The following is a 21,454-nucleotide window of genomic DNA, read 5'->3' as shown; positions in this document are numbered from 1 at the left end:
CAGGTCATGGGAAAACAGGATGTAAAGCACACATTTTACCCATCATTAGCTTTAAACTAACTAAAAACTAGATATATAGCATTACCTGTGATTATGCTAGTGTGAATGCTTAATTTGGCCGCTGAAGAGGCTAGTGCTAATAGCTGAAGATGCTAAATTTGATAGCTAAAAACACTGAAGTTGAGGCAAGTTTGCCTTGTAAAAACCTGGTCTGGGTCGCTTGGTTTGTTGGGTTTATGAATTTATGGCTGAGGTGCACCAAGAACAGTAAAATAAACTCGTTTTTAATCACTATCAACATTGCTACTGCTACTATTACTACATTTGCTGCAGCAGCAGATCTTATGTGGATCAGGTATCTTTTATTCTAGAAGCAAACAGTTATATTTAGAAAAGATATATATTTTTTCTTGACGCATTTGTTTTATTCATGTAAAAATGAAAAAAAAAAAATCATAACAGTAACAAAAGGGTCAATACAAGCAGCGTTTTACTATAAGGTAAAGTACCGGTAAGCTCCTGCAGGGTTTAGGTGATTGAAAAAATTGACCCGAAAGGTTCTCTTAGGGTTAAAGGTTTGACCTAGTTTGATTAGCTCAATCTGATCTTTAAGTTGCACGTTTGACACGTAAGAATTTGATAAGAAATGCAGCGTGTAGAAAGCTGGGATAAGTTAACGCTCACTGAGATGTTCGAGAGCTGTGATTTGAAAGAATACAAACATTCTTTTCACACACAGCAGCAGCTTGTACAGGGAAATGTAGATATAAAACAAACAGACTGGATGACATCAAGTCATTTAGCAGAATTAACAGAATTGTTAATATATTAATTAATCGAGTGTCACTGAATGAACCGTTTGTGGAGTAAATCGTTTCCGTTGCCATGGCAGCAAATTTCCAGACTTTTCTTTGGCAAAAACTTAGAGAGGCTGCAAATCTCATCAAAGACATAATTATTTTTTGGAGGATGGGGGTGGAGTACGTTCTCTACTCTCTAAAGTGTCAGGATAATTATTTTTATCGGAGCATAATTTGAAATTGACAATATATTCATTTAAAAATTATGAATTAAAACTGAGAAAAATTATAGCTTTGTAGTACTTTTCATGAGAAATATACTTTTTTCCAAAAAAATAATAATTTTCCTTTAGATGTTTTGATATTTTGTGTGAAATTATAATGTTTTGTGGACAATAAAAAAGACTGGGAACAGTAGTAGAAATAAAATGTGGATTTTTGAGATGTTGAGTAGCTCAGACAGGATGGATATGGAGAAACCTTTGTATTCAAAACTCTAAAACTACCTGCCTGAAACTCCTCCCACAGTCGGTGGATCTCACCTGTTGCCGGCTCCAGGACTGTCTCGGCCTCTTTCCCGCTCTTTGTCGCGGGGACTCTCGCGGCCTCGCTCCCGATCGTTGCCGTCTCTCATCACAGAACTGAACTTCTCTTCTTCGGTTTTGCCTTCATCGTTTTCCAGGCCCACGCGGTGACGGTACTGGGGGCTCGACTCGATCTCGTTGGCCAGCCGGGCGGCTCGTGCCTCCCTTTGCCGATAGTTCTCGGAGTTCCCCCTCTCCAAGGGAACACTGAAAGAGACAATATGTTAATAAAAGGCAATAGATTTAAGAATACAATTAGCAGAAGTAACTATATGCTGGTTGTTGGCGTCAGAGTGTTCAAAATTAAAGCCTAAAGGTCACAATAATAACATCCATGTTTGTGCACTCTATGATAAAATTTATTTATATGTATGAACGGCTAATAGTAAAGATGTGTAAAAATATTGAAGATGTTTTACATTTGCTTCAAGAAAAAATAGAAAAATCCACCATGAATTCTGGCATTTGATTGTCTCTGCAGACAACATCTGCTAAATAAAAACCGAGTCAGATTCCGTGTTCCGCACAAATGATCCCAAGACTTCCTCTTTATGACTATATTGAGTTTCAGACACTATTTCTGACAAACTGACAAACAAATGAAGCAAATGAGACGCAATAAGATATTTTTGGTAAATTTTCATCTTGTTTTGATGATGGAAGACGAGGCACTTCCGCTTTAAAGCTTTCAAAAATCAGATTTCGTCAGCATTTGTGTATTTATTCAGGAAATGGAACAAAGGAAGTAGATTGATTTATGTTAGAGACAGATAGCAAAGCACTATTATAAATTTCCCAAAACAGATAAAAGCCAGAAGATACAATTTACGCAGAGAACTCTTTTGAATCAAACTAAAACGTTAGATAATCAAATTAAAGTGTCAATCATAATCATGTTCTTTTATATCCTGTCAACACTTTTTATGGGTTATTAAAACATATTTCTCTATTAAGGGATAACTTACGTATACATGGAGAGGCTGGAGTCGTACGTCGACGTGACGCCATATTTCACTTCATTGAAACGAAACATCTCGTTGGCGTCCCAGCCGTTAGACTGCGGAAACGCAGTTGTTTGCAGACAGCAGTTAAAATATGAACTGCAGTTAGAGTGTGATTTATGAAAGAGAAAGGTTAACTTACAGCATCATTTTCCAGATCGTAATTCTCTCCGTTGCTGTCTCCTCCCTCCCATCTCTGTAAAACTTTCTCTTTGTGTTCTCCGTTGATGCGGCTGGAGCTGATGGCTGTGTCTGTAAAAGTGTCTGGAAGGGGAAAAAAAAGAAAGAAAATGACGTTACAAGTGATCGGCAGTTCCTAAAATTGATTTTGCAAACCAAAACTATGTTGCCAAAACACAAAAATTTGATAAGCCATATTTCTAATTAAAAAAACCCACTTAATTTAGTCAAGAAATTAACAAAAAAACTACAAATTTTTTGTCACTTCTCACTTTCACGATTATAGCAGCATAATTAATTCCTAACAGGGGTGTGTTCGTACCTCTGGTGGCATAGTTAAGGTCCACATCCCTGCAGATCATTGTAACTAGATCAGAGGGGCTGAAGATCATCGTCTCTGTGATGTCCTCCCGCCGTGGTGGAGCTGAGGTCGAGCCGTCATCATCAGCACTGCGTTTGTGAACGGCATCCACAGCCAACTCGCACTAAAACAGACATTTCAAAGACAGCAGAGCTTCAAAACCATGACATCCTCCAATGAGTTGATTGTAAAAATATAGGTTTAAACTTCAATAAAATAGGATGAGCATCTTACCCGAGAGCTGAGAGTCTTGAAGATGCCTTGAAAAGCATTCCCATTCTTCACTCTTATGTCACAGGTGGATCCCTGCAAGTGAAAACATCGACTTTTACATTCTTATGATTTCATATTAGGGGTTACAATGACTCCTGATCCCGCGGATCTTTCAAAATAAGAGTTTATAATTGGGTTTTCGACGATAATAATAAGCAGAATTACAAAAATAACTTAAAATCCAGATTTAAATTAACTTCCAATAACCTGGAATATCTAAAACCTAAGAGAAAACCACAATAAAAAAAAATTCCACACATTTCCCTCTAATGCAGTTGTCGTAATTACACATTATGCAGTAATTTAAATCACTCACCACTACAGCTGTGAGGAAATGAAGCATTCTGGCATTGTTGTAGACTCCTTCAAAGACCTGTAAAGAAAAGCACAACCATCATTTCAACTATTTTTAAAGAGGGAGTGTCCAATTTAGAAGGACGGAACATTTTAGGTTTTTAATCCCTGAGGTGGAATTGCAGAATTTACTGAATACCCTCTTTATACTAACACAGAACTCTTTCTCTTACCAACTTATTAACATGACTTATTGTCACAGGTTAGCTTTTATTAATCACAAGATTTTTACACTGTGCTCCCATTTGCAGAAATGTATCCTTCATCGTTCATTATGTGTTTTTCTATGGACAAATGTACAGCACAATATTTCTAATTGACTAGTATTTCTGATACTTACAGGAGATGCCTGGAATGATGGCTTTGCAGAAGCTCGGTTCCTGGAAAAGGAAAAAAGAGAAGCATAGTTTTAATTCTTGAAATAAAATTTGTCTTCAAGGAGTGTAACCCAAGACATTGTGTGACCTGTAGCTTCATAAAATGTTTCAAATAGTCTCATATTCTCTTGAATTGATTAGTGGTTGCTGATACAATTCATAGTCGATATTGGTTAATTTTGAACAACTTGACTGATTCAATCAATCCATCTATAGCCAAAATAGATAAAGACCTGGATACTGAACAGTGAAGGTAAACTTTTGCAGATTTCTTGCTAAATAATCAAGTGTAAATTAAATTTGAATTTGTAAACAAGAATGAATTATCACATTTTAGTTTCATAAAGTTCAACTCACTATTGTTTTTCCGCATCAAAATAATACTTTAATAAAACATTTTATTACATGTCTGCAAAATTCAAATTGTTTCCACAAATTGAGCAGTAGTGATCATTATTTTTGCTGCCATCGCATGTGTGTTGTTGCCTCAATCCAAATGGTATTTTCCAGTATTATAATGGTGTAGGTTAATTATTAACTCACTTCAGACAGATCAATCTGGTTGGATCTTATGAATATACAGTGATTTATCAATCAATCATTACATCCCTATTTGTTATGTATCTTTGTTTACAGTTTTTGGGCCGTATATAAACCTTTGGAAAGAAAAAAATCATTTTAATGTTTATTTAATAAAAGAAAGACTGATCACTTTTAAATCTGTCAATTTAAAATCAATTTGAAAGCAAAATTCTGTATTACGGAATGCCAACGTGGAACTGCCAGGTACAATATTACAAAACAAAGCCACAGTGACAAAGACACAAGAAATCGTCTTCAAAAGGAACACCCATCTGCGCGTGCGTTGGTTATAACTGCTGTTAGGCTTTAACTGAGGTCTACTTTTAATGTTTTGTTAAAGATAAATATTCAAAGTCAAGATATTTGTCGATAAATGACCCTTTCTGAAAATCCGACACAACCTAACCGCGATTTGCTGTTTAGTGCTTTCACAAACTTAGCCCCGCCTTCCGGTTTAGCTAAGTCAGAATAAAGCCTTCTTGTTTGTCAATCCCTGTTGTCAATCACGAAACAATTAATCTAATTGGTTAAGACAGCGGCTCTGTTTTCGGAGCCACGCCCACTGGAACGCTGCGTTTTAACCGGTAGGCCTTTTCTAAACACCAGAGAATCCTCGGCCTGTCCTAATGGGGGACACCGAGCCCGCTTACCTTCCAGCGGGTGTCCTGCTGCCGCTGTTCATCCCGCTGACTGGCGAAGACATACCGCCGGGGCCCGACGTTCCGTTAGACGTTTTTCTCCCGCCTGCGCCAGGCTGCTGCTGTTGTTTTAGCATTGCGACGCACAAGGCTTAGACAGTACCACTTTATTAGCCAAACCCAATAAAAAAGGGTGCCTTCAAACGTAAAAATACTAACAAAACCCAAATTTCCCTGCCAATATCACCTATCGTAATAAGCAGAAAGCCGGTCCAACCTTACAAAACCGGCTACTACTGCTAACCAATATCGGCTGTGGCCTACAATGTTAAGGCAAAAATGTCCTTAAATTAAATACAGGATATAACTTGCCTTTAACCCCCCCAAAATATTTACTTTTAAACAACAAAAGTAAAGTCGAAACTAATACCTAAAGCACACTCGGTTCCGTGTAAATATTTAGCGATAGCTAGCTAAATTAGCATTAGCTTTGATCCTCAAGCTCACTTCGGGTGCCTTCCTTCGGGATTTACTTTCTTCCCTCCGTCTTGTAACCTTAACTCCGACACCGCCGACTCTCCGGTTGAAAAGTTAGCACTTGGCGTTATTGTCAGTTTCCTTGCGAGGTTTCAGTGATCAGGTTTCTTATTGAAAACCTGCTGCGGTCGGTCAACACCACCTTTCGGTAGGCTCACTTGACTCAATCCGCGCTCGGCTGACTGGAAACCGGCTGAAAGGGGGAGGGGGCAGAGACGTGCTTGAGCACTTTTGACCTACTACTGCGAGCGGGTACACGGAGTGATTTCTGCATTCATTGAGAAATTAATCAAAAATCACAACATTTCGGTCACGAAACGAGGTTTGACCTGCACACGTGGCAGCATCTACACAAAACACGTAGTTTGTCAAATGTGTAACATCAGTTATATATATATTTTTTTATTTCTCACACTTTAACAACAGTAGTAAATCTGCAGCTTGATTTAATTTAATGTATACATAATAAATAACTTTTTAAAGACTGATTGTACAAAGATGCCCAGAATTCGACTGCGCCTGTTGTAGGAGTATTACGGCTTTGAGCTTTAAACATCATGGCGGCGCCCGGGAAGATCATTGGCAGTTTTGTAATCTTTTAAAAAGGGATATTTTTTTTGGTTTATGCTTAATTTTAGCCCAGATAGTTAATATAAACACATTTCTTTAATTAATCAAGAAACCGTAAGTGCTCCTTTTTATTTGTGGCTATCTTTTATTGTATGTACAGCGTGTAAAAGGATAAAATGTGACCAGAAATAGTATGTTGAAAGCAGATCCACAAAGAATTGTGGCTTAATCAGCTGTTATATTGAGGAGAACGTTTTTATTAAAGTATATTATTAAGTATATCATCAACAGTTGTTGGTAGAGAACAGGGGTTGGCCACCTTTAACAGTAAAAGAGCCATTTGGGTTTGTTTTCTTCTGACCAAAACCCAGAAGGATCAGCATAGTCTTCCTTTAGCCTTTAAGAAATTTGGATTTGCATTTACGATCTTCTGTTTTTGTTTTTTATAACAAATATAAATTATGTGTATTTTTTGGCACAAACTAAAGCAAAAATAAATATAAAAAAGCTAGCATCTCTGAAAATGTGATTTTTTTTGTCATCAGCAGTCTTTCACTGCTGGGTTTTGTTATTTTAGTTTGGACCTTGGTAGTCTTATTTTGCAGGCTTTGTTTATTTGTTTTCTTTTGGTAGTTTTAGGCAGCCCTTGACTCAGACCGTCGACATGGCTGGGTCAGCAGTCTCCTGACTTATTTTATTTTTGGCCAAGGAGAGATAAAAGAGCCACATGTGGCTCCGGAGCCGCAGGTTGCACACCCCTGGCTTAGAAGACGTAAAGGCAGAAAAAGTATTCTGTTTAACTTCTAGTCTCATTTTGACAGGTGTGGATCGCACATGAAGCTCCATCCTGTGCAGACACTGGTTTCCAGGTGCATCGGTCACCTCTCCAGACAGCGGTATGATGTCATCGTGGTAGGTGGAGGTCATGCTGGAACCGAGGCGGCGGCTGCTGCGGCGAGAATGGGCGCTGAGACGCTCTTGGTCACGCAGAAGATACAAACAATCGGTAGGCCTTTATTAATAACTTTTTCTCCTAAGTTCTGAGCACCAAAGTCTTGTTCCTTCTTTGACAACCAGGTGCGCTGTCCTGTAACCCCTCGCTGGGAGGAGTGGGGAAGGGTCACCTCGTCAGGGAGGTGGACGCTCTGGATGGGTTGTGTGGACGAGCTGGAGATTGGGCCGGGATTCATTTCTCCATCTTGAATCGGAGAAAAGGGCCCGCAGTGTGGGGGCCGAGGGCCCAGCTGGACCGCCAGCGCTACAGGGAATTCATTCAGGTATGGATTGATAACTGTAAGTGATTGATTTTAAATGCTATAACTGATTTGTTTTTATGCAGGGTGAATTGCTGTCCATCAAAAGGTTGACGGTTCTGGAGGGTTCTGTGGAGGATTTACTAGTGACAGAGCCAAATCCAGATGAGCCTGGCAGCCACAGAGTAACTGGGATATGTTTGGGTATGCTGCACACTCTAAAGCACTTGTTAAAGTCAAGGCCTGGCCCTCCGGATAATTCTATCCGGCCCTCCAGATCATTTTATTTTATTGTTATTAATGGCTCGATTTTTATGTTATCTATCTCATTTCTAACTTTTATAATTTTGACAAAATACATTTTTATGGAGAGTAAAATATTGAAAGTTATTTACGTTTAAGTTTATTTTTTCTGGAATAATATTCCTGCCATTTTTCATTATTATGTTAAAAAGTTTCAAAAATTGGCATTCTGCTAGCTTTTTGGACTATTTTGGCATTTACTAAGATTTTTCTAGGCTATTTTGGAGTTTAGCTAACATTTCAGCTATACAGTAGCTGTTTTGGCTACCCAAGGCTTTTTACATTTTCTTGTCCTTTTTGGAGTTTAGCTAATATTTCTGCTAAATACTAGCTGTTTTGGCTAATTTAGGCTTATTTTTTTCAAGATTTTTTTGGCTGTTTTTGCTAATATTTTATCTTCGTGCTAGCTGTTTTGGCTAATTTAGTTTTTTTTTCTTTTTTTGTCCATTTTGGACTTTTGCTAATATTTCAACTACACGCTAGCTGTTTTGGCTAATTTAAGCTTCTTTCAGATTTTTTGTGACTATTTTGAAGATTAGCTATTTTTTCAGCTACATGCTAGCTGCTTTGACAAACCTACTTTTTTTACTTATGCTAATTTTGCATTTAGCTAATATTGTAGCTAGCTATCAGCTTCAGCGTCTTCAGCTATAAATTTCAGCATCTTCAGCTATCATCACTAGCATCTTGAGCAGCCAAATTCAGCTTACAGTTTTCACAGTAGCATTGTCGCAGGTAATTCTTTATATCTAGTTCAAAATTACGTTTAAAAGTTACGATTTCAAAGTTTAAAAACGTAAGTTTTAGAGTGTTCAATAAATGTTGATCCTGTTCGGCCTGCTACCTAAGGTGTGTTTTGGATTCTGCCCCCTTGAGCGATTGGGTTTGACACTCCTGCTCTAAAGCATCTAAGACTGCGTTAATAACATTATTTTAATTCTCTATTTTTACCGTCAAAATTAGAAAATGTCCTCCACCCAATCAGCGCCAGCTCAGTGGTTCTCACCACGGGTACCTTCTTGTCGGGATCCCTTTTCGTGGGCCAAACCACGTCCCCCGGTGGTCGGATCGGAGACGCTCCATCGAGTGCTGGACTGTCCCGAACCTTAAAGGAGACGCTGGGGCTCAGAGTGGGCAGGCTCAGAACCGGCACCCCACCTCGGATCGTGAAAGAGTCTGTGGACTTTTCGCTGGCCAACGTTCACCTCCCTGACAGACATCCGACCCCGTTCAGTTTTATGAACACGCACACTCGCTGTAAGGTAAAGTCGAACAAGAAGAACCCTCTCTATGTTGTTGTGTGTGTGTACAAAGCATTGCTAAGTTTCATCTAACTGCTGTGTAGCCTGAGGAGCAGCTGCCTTGTCACCTGACCTACACCACTCCTGGTGTGGAGAGGGTGGTGCAAGAGAGTCTTCATCTCAACTGCCACATACAGCAAGACACCAAAGGTCCCAGGTACACAAACAAGGTTTTAGCTGCTTTTCAGCACAGGTCAGAGTGAGTTCTTGTTATCACTTTCCGGTGAATTTACCTGAAAAAGTAGCTGTTATGTATTAAAAAAATAATCTGACTGTAATGTCTTCAACTTTTTCTACCAAACTCAATCACAAAAAAACGGCAAATAAGGAGATTTTAGTTTATTTTAAAGTCCCCCATGACTATTTATATATATATATATATATATATATATATATATATATATATATATATATATATATATATATATATATAAACATTCCCAGTAGTGTTTTATTTATGATTATGAAGATTTTAACCAAAATCCCACAACCTAAATGTCTTAAAAAGCAATTTTTCATGTTGATCTGAATCCTCTGCTTCCAAAATCTCCTCTGAGGGGGCGTGGCTGAGTAGCTCCGCCCCTGATCCCCACTGTCTCATTATGTCTCGCTAGTGTAAATCTTCACCGCTGCTACATAAAAATGTCAAGTAATATCAGTAATGTCCAGCCGTATCGTTTTGATCTGGATATCAGCTCAGACGAGGAAGTGAAGATCTTCATGGACTGAACTTCCTCCAAAATCCTGATTCTTTCTCCTTTCAGTTCAAAGACTCTTTTATCTAATTCTCCAATGTTTATTGACGTTGCTGTGATCAATACATTCAATCATTGGTTTATCAGAGTTCTTGATAAAATAATGAAAGCTAACATCAAAATGCTCTTTCATTGATTTACAATCCTTTACAACTGCAGTCAAATGAGCCGCCGTTCACATTTCCGTGGTAACATCAAGAAGCTCTGTGGAGTCTCATGGAAATTTCCCAGCATTCACAGCCATAAATATTGTATGAAACTCTCACAAAGAATCCAGTGACGGCTGATTTGACCACTGAAATGTGAACGCCGGCTCATTTGACTGCAGTCAATGGGAAGATGCCATCTTCTCTTCTCCGGCACCTTAGCTAGACATGCTAGCCGGACCAGATGAGGGGTTTAGTGCATGTGCAGCATATTATTTCTGATGTTTTGAGAGCTTTTTTGGCTTCTTCGTCACAGGTACTGCCCTTCCATTGAATCGAGGGTTCTGCGCTTTCCGGGCCGGCGTCATCTAGTGTGGCTGGAGCCTGAAGGCTTGACCTCCGACCTTCTATACCCACAAGGTCTGTCCATGACTATGCCCCCAGAGGTGCAGCTCCGCCTCATCAGAGAAATCCCCGCCTTGCGTAGAGCGGAGATTCACGCTCCTGGTAAACACACGGAATAAGCCTCTCCTCCTCCTGCAGCTCGCGGGAAAGGAAACTCATTTATTCTTTGGGTGTTTTCAGGTTACGGTGTGCAGTACGACTTTGTCTGTCCGACTCAGCTGAGTTCTGCACTGCAAGTGAAAAGCACTCAAGGGCTCTTTTTAGCCGGTCAGATAAATGGAACGACGGGGTACGAGGAGGCTGCCGCCCAGGTAATCACTAGGAGAAAATCGATTCCGCTACATATTGCTAAATTTAGTTTGGTGATACATGTATCGATTTAAAACGTTGAAGTGGGGATATTGAATTAATTATTTCTGATCTCAACAGAGCTGTAGTGCAGACTGTGATGTAAAAAAGCATCTTAGACCCATATTCAAATGTTCTCCATCTTGTCATCAAACGGAAATGTTTCTGGAAAGAATTGGCTTTTTTTCATCTTTTATAATATTTTCAAAAAATTTGGAGTTTAGCTAATATTTTAGCAACATGCTAACGTTTTAGCTAATTGTGATCTACTCTGGTTTTTAGAGGATAATTTAGAGTTTAGCTTCTATTCTAGCAAAATGCTAATGTTTTGACTTTTTTAGTTTACTGAGGAATTTTAGGCTATTTTGGAGTTCAGCTAGTATTTAAACAACAATATATATATATATATATTTGCTAATTTTGCCCCAAAGTTTTTATGCAAATTTGGAGTTTAGCTAATATTTGAGCAACATGCTAACATCTTTGACTAATTTGTTATCTACTGAAGTTTTTGTGGGCTAATTTAGAGCTTAGCAATAAATAAGTAGATAAATAATTTAGAGTTTAGCTTCTATTTTAGCAACAGGCTAACATTTTTGACTAATTTAGTTTACTGAGAAATTTTTGGCTATTTTGGAGTTTAGCTAGTATTTAAGCAACATACTAGCTTTTGGCTAATTTGGCATCTACTGAAGTTTTTTTGGGCTAATTTGGAGTTAAGCTCAAATTTAAGCAACACACTAAATAGTTTTGCAAAATTGGCATGTATTACAGATTTTTAAAGAAATTTTACTACAAATGTTTCAACTTGCGCTCTTTCATAGTTCTTTAATACAATTTGTTTTTTAGCAAACTTAAAATTTTGCAAATAGCTTTTGGATTTTCAGCAAATCCCTTCTGCAATTAAAGTAAATTGCGTCACCCTTTGGACGGGCAGTTTTGACAGCACTAGAACGCTGCTTTCGATGCACATTTTTCATGGCTAATTTGCCGTATTTTACAGCGCTTTTCCTGGCAATAATTGGGCCCTTTGGTGTAAACCGCTACCCGTTTACGCGGTCTTCTCCTAACTTAATTCAGCTCAGCAGAATCACTTCCAGGTCATGTCTGTGGTCGGACTCAGAGACAGTGTATATTTACTGGACAAAGAAGAACTCCTCCTCGGAACACGTAAGGGGAGGGGTTCATATGTCCAACAAGTATACAGTCTATGGTCAAACTTGTAAAAGTGTTTCGGTCAAATTGTAGAAAAGTTTAATCAAATTTGTCTTGGAAATGGATTATTAAAAGACCACTAGGAACGCTTTTAAAATAGATTTTAAAAAAAACATGATCGGAGTGGGTCTTTAAGTAAGAAGAAAATCAATCCTGAATGGAACTCTCTTCATGCAGGGCTTGTGGGCTGGGGTGAACGCCGCCCGCCAGGCGCATTCCATGCCTCCGGTGTCGCTGTCCCGAACAGAGAGCTACATCGGCGTTCTCATAGACGATCTGGTCAGCAGAGGGGTCACAGAGCCGTACCGCATGTTCACCAGCAGGGCGGAGTTTCGAACCACCCTGAGACCGGACAACGCCGACCTTCGCCTTACGCCAAAAGGTACTGTTCTTTGTTTTAATATTACAATAACCTCTGGATTTATATCAAACTTGTTTTGCATCCTTAAGAAAGTTTAAGAAAAATTATGTTCATTTACATTTTATTTCTAGAAGTTTTGCCTTATGGTGTAAAAATAAATCCTTCAGCCTAGCCAATCAGTGTCATGTACTTTTAATATAAAAAAATAAGTTACCTGCAGTAAATTTCTGAAAAACATTTTTTTTAAATATTTTTAAGATTGTATCAAGGTCAAGTTAAAATGTTAATGCATTTATTAAACTTTCCCCTTTTAAAAAATATTAGAAAAAAAACAGCAACAAATGAAATATATTTGTGTCTTTGATTTATACTTTCAAAATAAAAGTTCACAAATAATTTTCTTTTTTTGTTCCAAATTATAAAGCACTTTTCATACAACAATAACACAAAGTGCTTTACAGGATTAACGCAATTAAAAACAAACCAACCAAACACAACGACATAAAAGGACAAATGATTAAGACTGGAAATATAAACTGAAGTGAAAACTTGGCTTGATTATTTTTGGGATCTTTCCACATCAGTGACTAACACAGTCATGATCACAGAAGACGTCACCGTGACGCTCAAAGTGCCAGGATGTTCCACCGTTTAAAGAGAAAATGTTGGTCACTGTGTGGAGGATCCTCCTTGGGGAGTTGAAACTAAATTTAAACTAAGAGTAAAATACAACAAAAGTAAACAGAGAGTCAGTCATTTTAACATTGGTTCATTATGTCTCCATCCGCTGCTCCTATGTTTTAGTCCTTCAACTCGTCTCTTTGTCAGGTTATGAACTGGGATGTGTGTCGTCTTCACGCTACCAAGAAGCCACGCGAGTGCAGAACAGCCTGCAGGAGGCCATGACGGCCCTGCAGGCTCTCACTCTGTCCACCAACAGCTGCAGGGAGAAGCTCCCCGACATCCGTGTGAGCGAGACCAAGAGCACGGTCCTGACGTGAGTAACCTGTAGAATAACAGACCATAAAAACACGTCACTTCTATTTTCAAAGAGAACCTTTTCTCTCCTCTTCAGTGGGATGGAGCTGCTGCAGTATAAGGAATTATCTTTTGAAATGTTGGCATCTGTCTTCCCGGAGCGTCTTTCGCCGTACTTGGAATTCTCACAAAGACTCAAGATAGAAGGTACTAGTTTTTAGGAATAATAGCTGCATGATTAAAAACATACATTTTTTAAATTAATTTCTTTACATTTTTATCTTTTTAAGTGAAATTAATGTTTTTTTTCTCCCAAACTATTTTGTTTCTGCCACACAGCTGTGTACAAACCTCACTGTGACATCAACAAGAAAGAGATTGAGAGAATCCAGAGGGAGGAGAACATGTTTCTGCCGCCGGACATCGACTATTTCTCTCTGCCGGTGTCTTTGTCTAATGAGGCCAGAGAGATCCTGGACAGAGTTCGACCAACCACTGTAAGCAGGGTTCCCTTAAACGCATTGAATTTTACGCATTTGTAAATAATACCTTAAAAAAAGTCTTGAATTTTGCTATCTATGCCTTAAAAATTGTTCTGATTGAAACTTCTGTTTCTCATTTCCTGTCAAAAATTCAATTTACTATCCAAAATTATTTTGATCAAACGATGGAAAAAAAAAAAACATTGTGAAAACCAGCGTTTATGTATAATACGCTAAATGTTCACCATCGTTTGGAAGTTAAAAAAAGGAGCTTTAAAGCATCACGGCACAAACCACAAACAAGATGAGAAGCTTCAGTTTTGATCATGAAATGGGAATAAATATAAAAAATGGGAAATATTTAATTAAATGGGAAATGGACCAAGAAACTAGTCTTAATTTTTGACATTCATGGCCTTAAAAAGTCTTAAATTTAACTTGAAACTTGTAGGAACCATGTGTCAGTCTGCACTCCGATCATCTTTTGATCTATTCTAAAAGCGTTTCCAGTTGACTTTTAATAACAAATATGCAGTTTTTAGCCAAAGGTATGATTTTTTAGGACATAGCCTCTGAGTTGCGGACCATGAAGCAGCCCCGCCCCCCTTTACCGCTGCTGAGACCTCAAATTAGGATATTTTCTACGTAACAAATATGATATTTTTCAAACTAATTTCAACAAAAGAATTAGGGCTTGGTATCGCCAACAATCTCCAGAATCAATTCGATTTGGTTCACCAGAGTCTGGATCGATTTGATTTCAAACTGCGATTTTTTCCGATCCACTCAATTCAGTTTTTTAGTTCACACAGTGTACACATTTAGACACATTTGTTTGTAACTACATTAGTAATCTTTATATATGTTTTAAAGATATTCCTATTATTCTGATACAGTTCACAAACTGTAAAAGGTATTAGTGGAATAATAATGAAATTGTTTATACCATACAGTGATTGAAATTGTTCTGCCTCTCCTGGAGGGCGTTTCAGTTTGACCACTAGGTGGCGATCGCACCATAGCACTTTATTCCAGAAGAAGAAGAAAGTATGTGTCTTAAACCACAAATAGTTATTTCAAAACATTTTTTTCTTAAGAAAGTTTGTAAAATTCATGCCTGTGAGTTTATATAGATCCTAATTTAGTCAGCAATGGATGTTTAGGTCGACCGAGCGTTAGCATTAGCCGTCCTTTGCTAAATCCCATTATATGTTAGCATATAGCAGACTTTAGCATTATGTGTTAAATCACTCTCTACTTTTATGGATCGATTATTAATCGATTAAGCTTAGATTGATTAATCGATTTTATCAACCCAGCCCAAACATACTCAAAAATACTAATTTGAAGTTTAATTTTCGTAATATATCATTAGAAAAAACACACATTTCCTTGGAATGGGTCTTTAAAAAATAAAAGCATTATCCTTGTCTTTTATTATTTAAAAACACAATGTGAAATTTGGAATCACAAATGATTCTCTTTTGTTTCTGTTCTCCAGCTGGGCGCTGCTACTCGTCTGGAGGGGATCACTCCTGCTGCTGTCGTCAATCTCTACAACTACGTTCATTTTGCAAAGAAAAAAGGAGTAAATGGTCAACAGAAAATGACCAGATCTAAATGAAAACCAAAGAGAAGAAGATCTTTATGCAAGAGAGCTGATTCCCCCTCAGAGACTTTGTGTACTTTACTGTAAAATGATCAAAACAATAAATAGTAGTTTTAAAAAATATATGTATTTAATTGTTGTACATTTTATGAAACATTTTCAGTAGATAATCTTCATTAAACGTGTCATCCTCTGCTGCTACCTGCTGTAAAATCCGAGTCCTGTTAGCAGCATGACTGTCAATAGAATTAAACTCTTGACTTCTTTCCAGCTGCTGCTTCCTCCACTAACAAAGTGTCCATCCAGCTCAGCTGAGCCTCTGCCGAAAAAGTCAAACGGAAACTTCCAGTGAGGCTGAGGCAACCCTCTCGGGGCTTCTGGGTAGACTGTGGTTTCAGTGAACGTGACTTTGGTCGTCAGGGTGAGAGATGACACGGGACACTAGAGAAAACAGAGAATCACAGGTGAAAGACTGCCTCCAAAAAAAAAAAAAAAACCTTTTAAAGTGAAAGTTTGAATGTACCTTAACAGTTTGACACTGGAACATGTATTTAGCTCCCAGGATGTAGTTCTGGGGGAGGTCCAGGAGACCCTGGCGAGCCCACAGCACTTGGATAGACAGAGAGTTGGGGAGGATACATCCCAATTCACAGGATTCCTGTAACAAGGAGTCCAAAAAGAATCCTAAATGCAACAAAGACCAAAGAGGAGGTCCAGAGGTGACATCCTCTACAAGTCAACAGCAAATAGAATTGATTAATTGAGCTAAGCTTAATAAATCAACAATCGATCCATAAAAATAGAGATCAATCTGACACATATGACTAAAGTCAGCTAGCTTGATGCTAACATATTATGGGATTTCCCATAGGATGGCTAATGCTAGTCTACAGCTTCTCCCTTCTGGGCATCCCAGCTGACCTCATGGGCCTACAAACATCAAGATCATCCTAAAGAAGCAGCGCCTGCACCTCCTGAGGGCGCTAAGGACGACCAACATCAACCAGGAGCTGCTGAGGACTTACGGCTCAAGCATTGGGCCAATCGAGTTCAGCAGAATTATTGGCTCCTCTCCCTGACAGATGTCTGGCCTGACAGGCCTCATCCGGTCCACCCCCTGTTCAACCAAATGCCCTTCAGCAGACCACCAGAAAGTGTTTATTAAATCCCTTAAAAAACAAGCCACACTCTCCCCTCATCTGCAGTTGGACTGTTATTTGGATTTACACCCTGATTTCCTTGAACCTACCGGTCTTTAGCTCTTCTAATTTTATTGCAATTGAATATTATAATGGAAATAAAATGATTGTGATTATTGCTTTGGTGTAAAGTCACCAGGGAATATGCAGAAATGGTAGCAAAATAACCTAATTTTAGGTAATCTGAAGGTTACCTCTGAGCTGGCGGGACACTCCTGCACAACCACCCTCGTCCAGTCCGGCTGGGAGCCGGAGTTCATAGCAATCACATCAGGGGCAGCGGATCCTTGAAGGATCTGGTACATTTGTGATCGCAGCTGGGAGCAATTATTTGCGGGGGAACTAGATGGAGAGAAGCGGAAAAAAAAACATTAAAAAACTTGATTTAATGGGATTGATTTTTAGGAGAAACTAAAGTTTGCTCACATGAATTTGCATCCACTGATGGTGTTGTGAGTGAACAGGACGGGCATTCTTCCGCTGAGGTCGGAGGAACACTCCCCGTCTGTTGAAAGCCCAAGAGACGTAACCTGACACGCCGTCAAGGAATCAAAATAACCCAACTTTTTTCCTCTATTTTTCTTTCTTTAAGTGAGGATACAGACTGGACGACTCCATTAAAGCGACCGTTGACAGTAGATCCAACTTTAAGTCCCACAGCTGGTTTCGTCCTCCCGGAGGTCGGGCTCGGTGTGGCCAGCTGCAAGTCATTCACCACTCGGTTCATTTCAGTTCAGAATCTGCAGCTGTAATGGACAGCGTACCTGGAAATGAACAGAGTGGGTCTGCAGGAAGAGCTGATCCAGACCCACATCCACCACGTCCACGCTCACTGATGCATACTCGATTTCACCGCTTCCTGTGTAGCCGATGACAAACGTCACCTGCAGGAGAGCCATAAAAAAAATTAGAATAAAAGAAGCAGGGTGAAGCTTTATAGATTCATAAAAAGTGCGTTTCGACTCACCTTTCTCACCACATTTGTACAGGAATTGTTCTGTTTGGTCGGTGCAGGCCAGTCAGCCTGTGGAACTACAGGGATCTGAAACAATGCAATAAAACCACACATATTATCAAATAGGCTTGTTATAATTAGAATATGAAATGATTTTTAACTTTAGTTCTTATCCTATGTACTAACAATTATAAAGACTTAACAAAACATGATGTGTAACAGAGAAGAAGTGAATTCTTACCAGAATCTCTGGCATCGGGACCACACTCTCCGCTACAGGAATCTGCAACAGAAATAACTAAAAGTTGGCATCTCCACTGGGGAAAAAACGAAAACTAGTAGCATAAAGGCTTGTAGTTCATTGGGAATGATGACCTTGATCAGATTTAGGTCTGAGAAGTACGAGCGGGAGCTGAGATTCGGATCTGTGGAGCACGAGTCCGGAGTCACCAAACGGGAGCAAGAAGAGGAGGCAGACCTCAAAAACTCTGCAGGAAGAGATGACAAAGTAATACAAGAGGTTACAATACAATATATACAATATATGGTTAAAAACCATATATAATAGAAATTATTATAATTTGTATCTGCTAATATTTTTACAATTTTTAGTGCATTTTTAAATGCCTGATGTTCTTTTTTAAGGAGATTTTAGAGGGCTTAAGGTAACTGTTTCCTGTTTTCCTTTCACAATAAAAGTCTAATAAGCCGTTTACAAAATACTGACTTGAAATATGATATTTTTTAGTTAGATCAAATGATGTATGTGATGGAAGAAAAGCTTTAATTTAAAAATTAATTGTAAAACTATAATCAGCATTGAACTTAAAGGATAACCAAACAGGGAAATTGGTGGCTGACTCCACCCACAGCCAAAATTTGAAAATCCAGTCAGAGGGGTCGGGCTGGAGAGCAGGACTGTTATCATTACTGGAGCTGCAGATCATGACATGGGACTTCAGAAATGGTGTGAGGTTTAAATGGTTTGACCAATCAAAAAATTCAACGGTGATACCTTAATTTAACCTGTAGAGGGCAGCACACAGACAGTTTTTGACTATATTTTCAAGAATTAAACACATTTATTTTAATTTGTAAAAAAATTGTCAATGGCCAACGGACAGCACTTTTAAAGCCCCATTTATAGAGGTCAAAAGACCAAAAAAAAGTTCATTTAGGATTTGGTTACCCTTCAAGGATTGTCAATAAGACCTTAAAACTAATTTATGGAAATATTTTGATGGCTCCAATTCATGTAAAACAGTCAAATTGTAGCTGTAAAAAAAGGAAAGTATGTTAAAAATACCCCAATATTTTAACCTTTTAATAATTTTACTTAGTGAACTCACTTGCAGGGTTGCGGTTGATGCAGAGAGCCACCGCCGTCCCCGCAGAAGGCTGACGGAGGACGCTTCGTACAGAAGAGTTCAGGAAATACGTCTGGATTACATCATCAACCTGCAAAATTATCCTCCATTAATCAGTGTGTATTTGAGCTGAAGTGAGTACAAAACTTTTATGATGCGATTACCCGGTAAAAATCTCTTTCATGCTTGATGAACGTTTGTCCTGGAGCTGAGAAGTGGAAGGAGTCTCCTAAAACTGGACGTTCAGTTACTGCTGGGAGAGACTTGGGAGGAACATCTGCTGGGACGAAAACAACCCTTATTCATTGCATTTTTTAATAGATATACGTTTATTTTGCTTTATTTTTGGTTCACTAACTGTCATTTTGGACACAGAACAAGGAGTCGGTCACGGTGACGAGACGAGAATCCACATTGGCTTTGAACATGAGCCATTTCTCAATACAGACTCCTGGGCTGTGAAATAAAACAAACTAATGATTACATCTTCCAGATGAACCATTTAAGAATGTGAGAAAATAAAGACCTACATGACTGCTTGTGGGCATCCACGGAAGACGGAGCTCAAGTTGGCAACGCCACAATCTGTGGTGTCACAGCAGCAACCAATGTCACAGAAATCCGTCGTCAGATCACAAAGACAGCCTGATAAAATAAAAACAAGAATCAAATCAATGTGAAATGTGTCCTGTTTCATTTATGTCTTTATAAGACTTCAATATTTTTACATCTTCTAATTTACTTCAAAATACTGTTAAAAATGATAAAAAATTGACATTTTTAATAGTTTAAGGATATTATATTTCTATTTTATTTCTCTAATTTCTTTTTGCTCTTAATCTTTGTTGGGGGGCAGGGGGGGTGAATGTATTTTAATGTATTGTGATTAAAATAATTAAGAAAAAACTTCTGTCTTTCCTGAATTCCTCACTTTCAAAATAAAACAGCAATCTGTAGATTTATTATTATTTAATTAAAGTAATGTATTGCATTGTATTGTATTGAGATAATAATTACTTAGTATTTGTTTGTTTTAGAATGATAAATCCTAATTCTATCAATCAAAACTCTAACTTTACTTGGTAAAAATGTGTGAAAACTGATTTTTAAAATTGATTTATGAATGGAAATTAGCTAAATTAATTGATATCTAATCAAATGGCGAACTTATTGAAGGAAAAAGAATAGTTTAGGCATTTTAGTATTGATTATCAGCCTCAAACTATCTAAAGAACTTTTAATTTATCTGCCATTGCAATCTTTATTGCTAAAACAGCCATTTGGTCCAGTTTCTTATTAAATAAAACCAACGAGAGCTACAAAATTTGGAAATTATTTTGAAAAAATACCTTTACCAATGTTTTGTGGCCATTTAGCAGTTCATTTATGAAAAGGTATTTTTTAATCATTTTTTATATTTGAATTACAATAGTTTTTTGTGTTCATATTTTATTATTTATGACAGCAGCAAGTTCCTTTCAAAATAAAAGACTTTCATGCAGCAGCAGATTTTGTTGATTTTGTTGTCAAACATTACATTTTGCTCAGTTATCTGACATGTTGAAAATTGTATTATGACCAACTAGAAAAAAATAACATTACAACAGTGACATTAAAGGTAGAAATTGTTGGGATTTTGCCTAAAAGCCAAAGAGCCATTATGGAGGGATAAAAAAAACCACACGTGGTTCAGGGGAACTATGTTGGGAAGTGGTTACCCTGTGAAGGCGGAGTTGTGGTCTGGACGGTGGTTGCAGTTGGAGCCTCGGTGAACACTGATGCAGACTCAGACACGGAGATCGTGGACGTCACCGTGGAGTCTGGAGTGGGATACCGGGACACTCCCTCCGTCAGCCCCGCAGTAACGGACTCCGTGGTTCCAGCCGGAGCTGGAGTTCCTGTGTTGAGAGGCTCCACATTTGCCGGAGTGTTACTCACAGCTGAAGTCAGCCCAAGCTCCGTGGCTGCGTGAAGTAAACGAGCACATAAAACCACAAATATAGGGAAAAAACGGAGGTTCATTTCGCCACCGAAGGCATGGTGCGCTTATCTAGATTTAAAATAAAACATTATATGATTATTATTGATTAATTCACAAATATCGACTGCTTAAATCCCCGAAAAGCTGGAAAACTTTCAGTTAGCTACTTAGCTACATGCTAAAAGCCAAGCATCCTTTTTTTCTTGTTGCTAAGGAAGTTCTCACGGAGACTTCCGGTTTCAGGACCTCGCTGCCGTAAAGCACCTAAGAGGGGCGAAAATCTATCCAAAAATGTAAAGAGGAACATTTTAAAATTATAAATGATGTATATCCTTGCGAAGAGGTTTTATAATTTTAATCTCAATAAAATATTTGCATTTTTTATGTTAAAATATTCAAGCAATTAACCATTTAGTTTTTTTTTTGTTACATGTGCATCATTTTATCTGGTGTTCTTCTAAATTCTCTGTTTTAGTTAAAGTAGAATAAAAAAAAATATTATTTTTGGTGTAATACCAAAGATTTGATTTAGTTTTTAA

General features: G+C 38.2%; 3 protein-coding genes across 5 annotated transcripts in view; 1 reads left to right on the top strand and 2 right to left on the bottom strand.

Annotated features, from left to right (window-relative positions):
* atxn2l (ataxin 2-like) overlaps positions 1 to 5,796 on the bottom strand; it is a 13,042-nt gene extending 7,246 nt beyond the window's left edge. The window contains exons 1-9 of one of the 2 annotated variants that reach the window (XM_024284465.1): positions 5,658 to 5,796; positions 5,163 to 5,301; positions 3,894 to 3,933; positions 3,516 to 3,572; positions 3,161 to 3,232; positions 2,888 to 3,050; positions 2,528 to 2,649; positions 2,350 to 2,441; positions 1,343 to 1,591 (exon numbers count right to left, since the gene is read on the bottom strand). In XM_024284465.1, the coding sequence (XP_024140233.1) occupies positions 1,343 to 1,591; positions 2,350 to 2,441; positions 2,528 to 2,649; positions 2,888 to 3,050; positions 3,161 to 3,232; positions 3,516 to 3,572; positions 3,894 to 3,933; positions 5,163 to 5,287 (920 nt within the window). In that variant the 5' untranslated portion in view covers positions 5,288 to 5,301; positions 5,658 to 5,796. Of the gene's footprint in view, positions 1 to 1,342; positions 1,592 to 2,349; positions 2,442 to 2,527; positions 2,650 to 2,887; positions 3,051 to 3,160; positions 3,233 to 3,515; positions 3,573 to 3,893; positions 3,934 to 5,162; positions 5,302 to 5,580 lie in introns of both variants that reach the window. The other variant, XM_036216967.1, reaches the window with a different exon arrangement.
* Positions 5,797 to 5,801: 5 nt separating this feature from the next.
* On the top strand, positions 5,802 to 15,683 carry mto1 (mitochondrial tRNA translation optimization 1). Its single transcript, XM_024284467.1, has 13 exons — positions 5,802 to 5,939; positions 7,079 to 7,263; positions 7,335 to 7,534; positions 7,597 to 7,714; positions 8,777 to 9,075; positions 9,159 to 9,271; positions 10,332 to 10,522; positions 10,601 to 10,731; positions 12,161 to 12,365; positions 13,173 to 13,341; positions 13,420 to 13,529; positions 13,662 to 13,819; positions 15,306 to 15,683. The coding sequence occupies exons 2-13, from the start codon at positions 7,092 to 7,094 to the stop codon at positions 15,426 to 15,428; spliced, it is 1,989 nt and encodes a 662-aa protein (XP_024140235.1). The 5' UTR covers positions 5,802 to 5,939; positions 7,079 to 7,091; the 3' UTR covers positions 15,429 to 15,683.
* Positions 15,521 to 21,125, bottom strand: LOC112153969 (tectonic-3). 2 transcript variants are annotated; one of them, XM_024284468.2, is made up of 14 exons: positions 20,653 to 21,125; positions 19,465 to 19,579; positions 19,293 to 19,390; positions 19,099 to 19,214; positions 18,917 to 19,025; positions 17,943 to 18,055; positions 17,809 to 17,850; positions 17,580 to 17,654; positions 17,377 to 17,496; positions 17,214 to 17,312; positions 17,039 to 17,142; positions 16,807 to 16,954; positions 15,937 to 16,071; positions 15,521 to 15,854 (listed from the first exon to the last, which is right to left on the bottom strand). In XM_024284468.2, the coding sequence occupies exons 1-14, from the start codon at positions 20,954 to 20,956 to the stop codon at positions 15,612 to 15,614; spliced, it is 1,821 nt and encodes a 606-aa protein (XP_024140236.1). In that variant the 5' UTR covers positions 20,957 to 21,125; the 3' UTR covers positions 15,521 to 15,611. The 2 variants fall into 2 exon arrangements, with proteins under 2 accessions (XP_024140236.1, XP_024140237.1); XM_024284469.2 differs by having other exon boundaries at positions 19,099 to 19,211.
* Between the last annotated feature and the right edge of the window lie 329 nt (positions 21,126 to 21,454).

Source organism: Oryzias melastigma, linkage group LG19 (genome assembly GCF_002922805.2).
Source record: "Oryzias melastigma strain HK-1 linkage group LG19, ASM292280v2, whole genome shotgun sequence".
Lineage (NCBI taxonomy): Eukaryota > Metazoa > Chordata > Actinopteri > Beloniformes > Adrianichthyidae > Oryzias > Oryzias melastigma.
This window is presented reverse-complemented; position numbering and strand designations above follow the sequence as displayed.

Bases quoted from the DNA above. Each gene is read 5' to 3' on its own strand.
- mto1 (XM_024284467.1), top strand. From the start codon at position 7,092: ATGAAGCTCCATCCTGTGCAGACACTGGTTTCCAGGTGCATCGGTCAC. The intron at 9,076-9,158 runs GTAAAGTCGAAC...ACTGCTGTGTAG, and splicing joins ACACGCACACTCGCTGTAAG to CCTGAGGAGCAGCTGCCTTG. The intron at 12,366-13,172 runs GTACTGTTCTTT...TCTCTTTGTCAG, and splicing joins CCTTCGCCTTACGCCAAAAG to GTTATGAACTGGGATGTGTG.
- LOC112153969 (XM_024284468.2), bottom strand. From the start codon at position 20,956: ATGAACCTCCGTTTTTTCCCTATATTTGTGGTTTTATGTGCTCGTTTA. The intron at 17,851-17,942 runs GTCATCATTCCC...TTTCTGTTGCAG, and splicing joins CAGACCTAAATCTGATCAAG to ATTCCTGTAGCGGAGAGTGT. The intron at 17,143-17,213 runs GTATCCTCACTT...ACGGCGTGTCAG, and splicing joins TTAATGGAGTCGTCCAGTCT to GTTACGTCTCTTGGGCTTTC.